We start from the raw sequence: 11590 nt of genomic DNA, 5'->3' as shown, positions 1-11590 counted from the left end.
GTGGGAAGGCGACTTTGGAGACTGTTTTGTTTTGTTTATTTCGGAACGCGCGTGTGTGGTTTTTTCCCCCCCGAACTTTAAAAGAAACTCCTCGGTTTATGGTACGGTTACAAGGGGGAATCCCGTCCACCTTCCGACTCCCCCGCGCTGCGGTCCGCAGCCGCTGCGGAACGGCTTCTGCCTCGGCGAGGGCTCCGGGCCCCCGCGGGCGGGGTGGCGGCGGGTCCCGGGGGAGGGGGACGCCTGGCTGGCGGCGGGGGTCGGGGGCCGGAGCTGCGGTAGGCGTTTCCCGGGGTCTGCTCTGGGCGGGGAGCCGCGGCGGGGGAGGAGGGTGCCGGCGTGCTGGGGCGGTGCGGCGGCGGGGGCTGCGGCGCAGCTCTTGGGGGGCCGGGCGGCCCCGGCGGTGGGGTGAGGTAAGGTGAGGGCTCCGCGGGCACTTGTCCGTAGCGGGATCCTGGGAGAGGGAAGGGGCGCGGCGGGGCCCCCAGCGCCGCAGATCCCCCGTCCGCGGGGAGCGCAGCGGGAGCCCAGGTGAGCGGGGCCGGGACAGAGCGGCCGGGCGGGGGTCTTGGGGCGGCCCCTGCCCCTGCAGAGCGCGGCGAGGCGGCAGCAGCGCCGTCCGTCCCGGCCGCCCGGGCTGCGCTCCCGGAGCCGCGGAGCGCTGCGCTGCCGGGCCAACGCGGGCCGGGCCGGGCCGGGGCCTGCGCGGAGGTCCCCGAGCCGCCCGGGCGCTGCCGCACGGCCGGGAGCTGCCGGGACCGGGGCCGGGCTGTCCCGGGGCCGGGAATGGCCGGGGAGCAGGTGAGGGCACTGAAGTGTCCCTTGCTGACTTGTGCCTAACCCTGGCCTTGCCACCGCCCGCTTCAGTGCGGCAGCGAGGGGCCCCGAGCAGAGTGCCCCGAGCGGCGGGTGCCGAGCCAGGGCTGCCGGGGGCGATGCCGAGGCGGAGGGGGAGGCGGGTCCCTCTCGGCAGCCCCCCGGCAGTAGCCCTTCTCCTCCCTCCCGGCTCCTCTTCTCTCGCCGAGAACTCTCGAGCATCAGTTGTTCTTTTTATTGGTTACAGCTCTCCTCATCCTTCCAACTTCGACAGGTGATCAGAGCATCGTGGCTGTTTTAGGTACCTACTTAGGATCTAACTGCTTTTAAGAAATTGATGAACTTTGTTTGGAATAGCTCACATTGTTATTCTCTGTTTGTGTGTATTCCTTATATCATGGATATCCATGTAGTAGAAATTTCTTACATAAGTTAGGAGCTGTTATTGCCATCAGTTTAAAATGTCACATTGATCTTTGAATGTGCAAATCTTTACATGAAAAGATTTCTATTGGAATTCAGTCCACTGAAAATGTTTGAAGCGTTTTAATGACTTTGTTCTGAGATCTGACAGCTGCTAGTTGAAAGAAATGTCAGTAGAAACTTGATGGAAGATAAGATATTTAAATAGTTTTGTATTTTTAGTATAGTTGCTTTTAAATGAGAAGCAGTTGCACTCATGCATGAAATTCAGAATTTAATAATAAATTATGTCTCAGGAGTTTTCCCTTATTTTGGCTTTTAAAAATGCAAAATGTAGCACTTGACAGCTTTTGTTACCATTTCTTAAGTATAACTGGTACTAGAGAGAGGAATAGAGGAATTTCTTTGGGCAATAGGGTGATTAAATTTATGTCTTTTAATGTATAAAACTACACCAAAGCATAAACTGTTCTTTGAGAATGCAATTCTTTTTTTTTTGTTTGTTTGTTTTTTGTATTTAAGCTATACTGTTTTTCCAGTATTTCAAAGCAAAGTAGAGCTGCATTATGGAACTCTATAGAGATATAATTTTATAAAAAAACCCAGTTTTGTAGCCATAGAAATACTAATGTAAAGTCAAAGTATTTAGATGCTGTTAGCTGAACATAATATAACTAGATGAGAAAGTACAAAAATAAATTATGTGTAAGAATTACAGATTGTACCCAAGATCTTACAAAAGAAATTACTTGGCTAAATCCTAGTATTTACAGATGGATATTTCCGTGTCTGTAATGTTGTGATTCTGTTAATATAATTTTCACGCAGTGCAGTCTTATCTTACCTGCAGTTGCTATTGACAAACACCAGGTCAAAGAACAAAATGTTTTCTTGGAAAACACATTACTTTAGGTAAGACCTCTTTTAATTTACAAAATTGCTTTCAATTAAAAGGTTTCTTGGCTTCATTGTAGTGTAAAATAACTTATTTATGTTGCTTCCCACAATTTCACCTTGCATAGTGTCCTTCAGCTCTGTCACTTGCTCTTATTGCAGTTGACATCATGTAGTAAGTTTAGCACTAATGTAAATAAGATTAGTGTAAGTTAATGCCACTTAGTACTGTTGAAGAAATCTCCAGCATCAGCCATGTGGAAGTAACTGATCCTTGTTTAAAAATGTTTCATTTTAAATACAAATGATGAACATGTGAAATCACAAAAAAATAAACAGGTGTATGTGTGGCTGTATGTATAGTTGTGAATGCATGTGTGTGGATATATGTTTTTCTGTCTTTATGTATATGCTTTTCTGTTGGAAAGAAACATTAGAGCAGATATTACTGTTTTTTTAAAGTTGCCAAAATCTGTAGCAGGACTCTTAAATAGGAGCATACCTTAATATATCTTTAATTTTAACTAGATAATGTAATTTTTTAAAATTTCTGAAAAAGAGTAATCAATGTGAATTGTATGAAGAGAGAAGACAAATATTTGTGACTGTTTTCACAAGTTAAACATTCTGTTTCTGTCTGTTTGTGTTTGGTTCAGTCTGTTTGTGCTTGATTCACACTGTTTGTGCTTGGGTCGTGTTTTTGGTTTGCTGTTGTTTCTCCGTTTTCTGTGGTTGCATACAGGCAATGGTGGTTTTGTATGCATGGATGCCTTGGTGAAGGAGCAAATGCACAGATCTATGTGAGAACAAATGTGCTAGCACAAATTGCTGTGGTCAGGGCTGCTGTTTATGTGAATCAAGGATTTTGCTGAAAGTAGGTACACACATCTGTGTGACAAGTAACTTTCTTACACTCTGTGACAGATGAATAGTTGCCTTCTTTATTCCCTCTGTCATGGAATAACATTTGCTTTCTGTTCTGCATGTCCCCTGTAAAATTCAAACTTCCTGTGATATTTTGGGGCATTATGTCAATTGCTGAATGGTGAACAATGCCAGAGCAGCAGGTGCAGAAACCAGACCAAGTCTATGAGGTGACCACCAGCACAATGCAGGCCTGGAATATGAAATACTTTGAGCTCTGAACTGAAATGTATCCATAGAGTGTATGGCATGTACAGCTGTATAAGCAGCTGAAATTATTTATTTGTAACATTTACAGTCTGATAATCCTCAACCCTGGCTGAAGAATTAAAACATGCTCCCTTTATCCTACAGAAGCCCAGTTTTTTCCTTTATCCCACAGAAACCCTGTTTTTTAGGTCTTAGGCCTTGAAACCACAAGAGTGAAGTGGTGGATAACCATACTGCTTCATAAAATAGAACATCTGTAAGCCAGTGAAGAGTCAGCCCTTCACACAAAAATAAAGTCTTTGAAAGGCAGTAGACTACGGAGCTGTAGTCATCCCCTCTTCATCCACAGGTGGATTGTCTGATTTATGAAAGACTTGTACAACCCAGTACCATCCAACAGGGTCCATTAGATTAGATGCAGTGCCAGACAGAAGCGTTCATTCTGTCCTTGGGACCAGCCCAGCTGGAAAGGAATATTAACATTTTATGCATCATGAAGCCAAATTCCTAGACACAGTCTATTTGAACCGCTGGGATTGCAGAAAATAAATGTATTTCATGCTTTCCAATGGATGCAGCATGGTATTACTGTTGCTCATTGTCCAGTTTGAGATATCAAGAGTTCTCCAAGTGCCTGCACTGATTTCTTGTATTTGAGCACTGGAAGGGATGGAACAGAGACCTCAGTGGCCCTGTTGTTTGTGTCCTGCCAGACTGAAAACCTCCAGCTAAATCAAGGAAGGCTTCATGTGCAACTGTGCAGATACTGTTGCATCACGCATGCCAACAAGAGAGTATTAACCAGGCTTTCCAGCTGTGTGGGATAGCCCATTCCTTTCCTACCTACCACATTTTTTTGCCATGGAAGAGAGTGGAGGTAGAAATAGGGGTTCAATGTGGAAATTCTGAAAACCATAGGGAACTTTGGTGCTGAGTTGCCATTTGAGAGCCAGTGGGGTGAGAGTATGTGACTCTGCTGGGACTTCTTCAAATCTCAGTTTTTTTCTCATCAAACTAGATGTGATGCTCAGTCTCAGGCATTTTGTTCCTGGACATCAGGTGAAGACTGGAAATTGCATCCTTGTGGTGGTCTTGGAGACGTGACTTAATCTTCACCTGCTTTGGAGAGGGAGGTCTGCGTGTCTGTGTGGCAGCTACCATGCGTCAGGAGAGAGGCCACTTCAACTTTCCCTAGTCTCAGAGAAAATAAAAAGAAACCTGAAAGCTTTTCTTTTAATTTCCACTTCCAAATGGTTCCTGTATGTCACAAGACTTGTTTAAAGCAAATGTGGAGCATGAGGTATTTGTTCATTTCCAAGCAGGGATTTTAGCTCTGTCTTCTTCATTATTCCCACTGAAGTTTGAGAGATTGTTCATAATAAAAAGATTTGGCAGTTTCATGATTCACTAGGCTGGGTATCCAGCCAAGATATAATGATGGTTCATCAAAAGCTGTCAGCTTACATTGCATGTACTGGGGATTTCAGATGATGGAAGACAATCTGAAGACCACAGAGCCTTAAAATAGTAAGAATTGGAGAACTGCTCCCTGAAGATGTCATGATGATACAATAAAAAACTGGTAAGCACCCCATAAGCTTGGAGGTCTCTAATTCACAATAAAACCTCTATAAGGGCCCAGTTTCTGAAAGCTCAGAACAGACACTATGCTCCTAACCCCGAGCTGCCTCCTGATCATTCCAGAGGATGCTAGACAGTGAGTTTCCTTACTTCTAGTCATTATTTTTAGGGACTTGCCAGGTCAGAGTTGTGCAGCTACTGTACAGAAAAGTATGATGAAAGCTGGGGAAGCCTGGAATGCTGAGGGAAGACAATTTGCATGCATCAGGCTAGTTCAGTCCCAGTTTTACTTCACTCTTTAGATTCAGTTCATCTCTGCAGCCAGCAAAATCCTCCTTGATGCATAGTTGTATTTTCTTCTGCTTCTTCCCAGATGCCTAGCTCAGGTAAGCAAGTCAGGCAAGCATGACTGAATCATGCCAGGAGAACAGGGGATATGTCAGATGAGCAGTACATCAATTGAGAAGAACTGAGAAGAGAGGTAGTCAAAATATGCCCCAGCTGTAGCCCTGCAAAGTAGCTGTAGCAAAAAAAAAAAGTAAAATATTCCAGTCTCCCCAGGTTTTATTGTCATTCTCTCATTTATTTTATCAGTGCTGATTGGGCTGTTCTTAATGCATGGATGGGATGTGGCTCTCTGGCAGGAAAGAGACCTCTTTGGATCAGCTGCCCTCTTGCTTCTCTGCAGAATCACTTCTGGGATCCAAATTTGTGACCAGTAAAAATGGGAAGATGAAAGAGCATAGTCAAAGCTCAGAAATTCGGGGTGTATTGTCTTATGCCCGTCTCAAAGATGGACAGGTTGCTAAATGTGAGACTCAGAAATGAGTGACATACGAGTAGTTTCTGTTAAAACCCAAAGAAATTCTTTCCTTTCCAAGGTAACCCAAGACCTTGGCATACTCTGCTAGGGGTATAATGTCTGTCTGAGGGGTAGCAAACCCCCAGATGGCTTTGTTCATCCCAGACACGCTGTGAATGGCAGCACATAGGTATATCTCCAAGTGGTTTTGTACAGTTTTCTTCACGTGTGCGGGATTTTCAGCAGTGAAGGTGCAAAGAAACCACTTCATGCTCAAAAAGACCTGACCTGCACCCAAGCTGAGCACATAAGCTGTCTTGCAGTAGCAGTAAGCTAAAAGAAATTACTTGTTTAGACTTTTCATGGTGTTAAAGGACTTCTCAGCTTGTAATTGAATTTAGGAAATGGGTTCTAGTTTTGGTATTTATTTCGTGGGTTCTGGATTTACTTATTTTTTAAAACAAGAATTCTCCTTTTTTTTTCATTTTCTACCAGTTTCCTTCTGTTTTAGTTTTGAGTTTTCTCCTTTGCAGTTTGCAACTTAAATAAAGGGAGAAGAAAAACTGGCACAGAAGCAAACCAATTGTATAAAACCCAAGAGTAGATTTTCTCACTTTTCTATCTTGTATTCCCTTGAAATTTCCTTCATGTGTTAAGAATCCTCAGTTCCTTATAACAACAGAAAATAATAAATGCTGCAGACAGAACCACTCTGTCTGCATCAGCTCAATTCCTTTATTATCTGTAGTTTATTGTGCATGACACTGCACGTCTGATCGTGGATTCCTCGGACCGAAAGACCTGCTATTGAAATCAAAGGCAGTTTTGGCAACGGCCACAGGACTGCACTGGCACAAAGTCACAGGTTATATGCTTCAGGGAAAATGCCATCACACTTTGGAGCAGAAAGGAGTAAGTTAAAAGGTGAAGGAAATGATGGCTCCAGTATTTAATATTTCTGGGTTGCTTTTTTTTTTCTTTCAGTTTGGTTGACATGGGAAATGCAGAGCTATAGTGTTTACATTAACTCCTGCTCTGAAGAAAGTCTGGAGTAGACATAAAAATAGTTGGAAAGACTGTGGGATGATGCTTTCCAGGATCAAATACTTTCAATTATTTTTATGAGTAACTTCTGTGTCATTTTTTTCCCAACTAAGGTAATTGCTTTGAAAGTGATATAACTATATGCAAATTAATCTACAGTTAAAATGGAAGTAAAGGTGAAATAGAAGAAGCTATTGACATTTAAAAAAAAAAAATTAATTTTAGAGAAACAGTTTTTATTATCTGCTTCTGGTTTTGATTATGAAGAGCTGAACTAGTTAAATAAGTTCTGGCTGAAAACGTTCCCCTCTTGCAAATGCGATTAATTTGTTTCCTTCACACTTGCATGGTTGGTCATAATATTAAGCAGGGCTACCAGTGCCTTTATGGCCACTAAGAAGCTCCAAATGGTGCCACAGTTCAGTGTGGTTACTGTGGCAAGGAGAATCGGGTCAAGTCCTCTGAAAACAGGATGCAGGGGAGTCCTTCCTCAAATTGGTCTTTCAGCATTTGGGAATTTCCAGACATTTCTTAGAAGAGCTTGCAGTGACATCTGAAGGCCATGCAGTAGGAAATCAGGGATCTGAAACTTCCTTTCTTTTCCTCTCTGGAAACATGTTTTTCTCATGAGATGCAGGAGCGATGTAAACATTTTTCAGGAAGGCAGAAGTTGTAAGCCTCATTAGTTAATGGGATGCTATACAAATGCTAGGAAATGGGGAGAGACTGGGAGAAGGCCATCTGCAGAGTTCCAGCTTGGAAGAACACTCAGGAAACCAAAAGTTAACTGGCAATTTGTGTGCTGCTCTGGAGGCAAGCAGGCTGGGAGCATTTGCTGTGAGCACCATCTATTTCATGCGCTTTTTAATGGAACATCCACAATTGCATAATCCATAGGGAGTTGCCTGCCCATAGGTCCTTGTTCTTTGACAGATCTGTCACACTTCTCAGAGATCAAGATGCAAAATCCATCACTCAGGGACATGGTATATGTGTATCAGATACTCTCTGGGGGATGAAGAGTCCATTAAATAGCAAGTCCCTAAACTCATCCATATGAAGAATTCACATCTGTGACAGATAGAATATGGAGACTACCCATCATCTAACAGGTGATTTGAGTCTAATGTGCTACTAAAGCACTATAAATATTCATTTTATTTCAGCCTCTCGGAGATGTCTGTGGGTGATCCCAGAGGGATAGGAACTGCTTATGCAGAACCTGAGTGAGAATAGAAAGATCATGTTGTATGAGGGGGATCATGTCTCTGAGAAGCAAGGGCACTTCCAGCATTGGCAGTTTGAGGCAAGCATATCATTGCCTGCACGATACAGAGCTGAAGATATGACCTTCACAATGAAGCTTATGGTAGACTTCTGAGAGTGAATGGAGTCTTATGTGCAACAGCTAGGGAACCTGTGAGAAATGAAGGCACAGCAGATTTATTGCTCCTTAAAGGAGGTAGCAAAAATGTGGAAATCAATGGCATTAAGACAAGAGTAATCAGCTGGGGGAAGTAATGGGGAATTCTCTGTTATGAGAATTTTCTCTCTTCACTCACAGGGAAGAATGTGAGCAATTCACCTACTTCAGCCTGTCAAATTAAAATGCCAGGCATTCTAGTATACCTTCTCCATTTCTCATTATGACTCCATTTGTCGGTTCTTAGTGAATTTCTTTTGACTTTGAAGACTGTTGGCAAAGATGTGAGATTTGCATTGAAACCAGATTTTATAATTAGACGAGAGCTCAGGTACTGGATTCATGGTTTGGTGTAGAATTCTCATTCAGGCTCAAGTGTGAAGTTCCTGAAAACTTAAAGGAAGTTTTATCAAAAAAACTCTTAAGCATCATGGCTGTGGCTGAAGTTTTGGCTTTAGATTATAACCAGATGAAAAACATGTAGAGGTGCAAGCTTACATCCAAATTGAGGGGTATTTCAGATTAATATTCTGGCCTACATGCCCATGTTCTTTTTTTTTTTTTCTAGCTCATTTTCACTGTCTGTTTTGAGTGCTGTGGGTGGTGCTGCTGTATTTCAGCATTTCTGAGATCTCTGGTGGTGGTTTCAAGGTATGAGTTTGCGTGGACTGTTACACAGCCACCTTCTGCACTGGCAGGTGCCACAGTGTGGTCACACTCCTGCTGACCCTGTCTGAGAATCCAGCAGATGCCCTCTGGCAGCAGTTGGACCTGACCTTGCGCACAGCCATACCTCAGCTGTCTCTGGGTTTGCCATGAGTGGAGGCAGGACTGACAAAAGCAGAGCTGTCTAGGGCCCTGGGCAACATCATGCTCATACTTTGTTGAGATTTACTTCTGTAAAGTGTCAGTGAGTATTTGACTGGACTTACTGGGGGAAGAGCACTACATGGATTTAGGCTTGGGATGATGCTAAACTTCCCTGAGCTTTGCTGAAAAGGCACCTCTGTGTGCATTTTCCAGACACCACTATCCTCAAAGTAAAATCTGCGTTAGTAAACTTTCTTTAGCAGTGCCACACAGCCTGATAAATTTCTTCAACAGCAACAGCCATTGAAAAGTCACTTTGAAAAGTAATTTTAAAAAGTCTGCAATGTAAAAATGAATTACGTAGGTTGTCTGTGGGTACCCTCTCTCATGCTACAGCTGCTGGCTTGCACAATCCAGCCATAATATTACAGTGATGCCTTTGTAGATACCTCCTCTTCACCTCTTAACTCCTGTTGTCCGTGGTACTTTTACCTCCCTTCAGCTCATCTGTTTCATTTCCTTTGCTCCACCACAGAGCTGAGAAAGTAAATCAGTTTAATTTTTTTCTCTCAAGTCATGTCTCAAGCTTCAATCTTTACTTTTGAGGAAGTCAGTATTTCAGTTCTCCATGGTAAGGGTGGCAGGTACCAGAGAACCCCCTATCACTCCTCACCTGTGCAGGAGGCAGGACTTGTTCCTGGATGAATCTGCACTTCGGAATGGAGACCCCTGAGCACGGGCATGTTGGAAACCCACAGGATCCAGCACATCCCTTTGCAGAGGTAGCAGCTCGTTTTGAAAACAGTACAGTCATATTTGCTTGTTGTTATCCCTCAGCTGATGAACTTGGCTCAGTAACAGAAGCTGAAATCTTGTGGATGCAGAGGGAAGAGCTTTCTCATGCTATTTGGAGACTGTAGAAAAAGATTCACACTTTTTCTTCTAATGGTGTTGCAGAGTATCCCCACTCTCCACTCTAAGTACCAGCAGCACAGCTTCAGCCAACACTGTAGATTTAAATTACTCTCCCTACCTGACATAACCCTGACCAGACCCTATCAAACCCAGTACCTGTGGAGGCACCTAACCTCCTGTTTGAGCAGAAGGTGGCAGGGAGAATGACCCTCTCCTGAGAGAAAGGATTCCTGCCTGACAGGGTGCTCAGAGGCTGCAGCGATTCAACACACCGACAGCACCAGGGGCTGGGGGATGTCCTGCTTCACTTTGTCGTGGGACACTGTGTTATGCTGAGATGTGACACTAGATGGTGCATTCGCCAAATGATTGGAAAAGAGGGCTCTTCCCAGTGTCGAAACCTTTTGGCTCAAGGCTGATGGTAACTGTCCCATCTGCTGTGTAATCACAGTGCATCCTTTTCACAAATTTTCACAAAAGTGACCCTTCTGTGCAAGAGTTGAGTTCTGTGCTTCCACAGCTGCCAGGGTGGCATTTTGAGACTTTGGCACTTAAGCATGTAGGTTTGGGGGATTTTTTGTCTGATCACAGATTAAGTTAACAAGTCACTTAGAAACAAGCAAACTTTTTTGTCATACTGGGTTTTAGGGATGCTTAAGGTTGGATAGAGGAGGTATATTATCCCACTCTTTGCCTTGGTTGTGTGGTTTAGGCCTTCATCCTTCCGATGATTACTACATACTGAATGTATGACCATGTATTTTAATATTTTTAGGGTAGGGTCTTAGACCTTGCCTACAAGGAATAAATTATACTGAATTAACTACACTGGTTTAGAAATTGATTTAGTTAAATCAGTACAACTCTCCTGAGCACTTTATACCACTTCAATTTAAGTCATAAGTCAGTGAGTAACAAATCAATTCTGTTGGCAGAGAGTGAGAAAGATTAGACTAGATCTTCAGCCCTTCTATCTCAGTATTTATTAGGCTAAGGCCTCTTCAGGGCTTGTTGCTGTTCTCTTTAATTTTTTCTGCCTAATGGACCTGATCCAGCTCTTGATGGCGTAAATGAAGGGTTTTCCATGACCTCCAGCTGGGAGCTGGAGATGGCTATATCTTTATTAGAAGCCTAGAGAGGCTTAGAATGACAACTCAAGCCTGTCTCCTCACTGCATACTGAGTTCTCAGATTGTGGCTCATATTGCAGAAGTTGCCTCTGCAATGACAAATATATTATTCTACATTCAGGGCAGAAAAATTCATCCTCTAAAGACAGCAATCTCTACTAACATTGTGCTAGGAGTATCACTATGCAAAGAGTCATAATCTGATTTGATTTTCTCAACAACAGCTGATAACATATATTTAAGGTAGGCTGAAAATAATTCTTTTCAGGAATTGCCTCAAATGTTGTGCATTCTGGTTGGATAGACTCAGGACTCAGATTATTCCTGGTTTTGTAGCAGCTTAACCAGAATCTAGACTGATGTTGCACTTAAGTGAAAAAAGCACAGCTTTTTCAAAATGCGCTTCAAAAAGTCTTGCTTTTTTTTTGTTGCTGTTCTCTTTCTCTACCTTTGTTCACACTTCTACAAACTACTACTAGTAAGAAGGATATCTGAGAATATGTTTAACAAGAATATGCTGAGTTCTACTCACTGCAAATTTTGCTTATTGTTCCCCAAGCTTCTTACTCCTGTCTGTAGAGAGCACCAGTTGAACTCTTGGACTGTCTGCCTTTTCCTG

General features: G+C 43.3%; 1 protein-coding gene across 7 annotated transcripts in view; it reads left to right on the top strand.

Moving 5' to 3' along the window:
• The first annotated feature begins 377 nt into the window (after positions 1-377).
• Positions 378-11590, top strand: part of ZNF488 (zinc finger protein 488) — a 25503-nt gene continuing 14290 nt past the window's right edge. Inside the window, exons 1-2 of one of the 7 annotated variants that reach the window (XM_032116237.1) lie at positions 716-1117; positions 2090-2151. In XM_032116237.1, coding sequence (XP_031972128.1) covers positions 2123-2151 — 29 coding nt within the window. In that variant the 5' untranslated portion in view covers positions 716-1117; positions 2090-2122. The other 6 variants (XM_032116238.1, XM_032116241.1, XM_032116239.1 and 3 more) reach the window with 6 other exon arrangements.

The sequence above is a fragment of the Corvus moneduloides genome, chromosome 8 (genome assembly GCF_009650955.1).
Source record: "Corvus moneduloides isolate bCorMon1 chromosome 8, bCorMon1.pri, whole genome shotgun sequence".
Lineage (NCBI taxonomy): Eukaryota > Metazoa > Chordata > Aves > Passeriformes > Corvidae > Corvus > Corvus moneduloides.
This window is presented reverse-complemented; position numbering and strand designations above follow the sequence as displayed.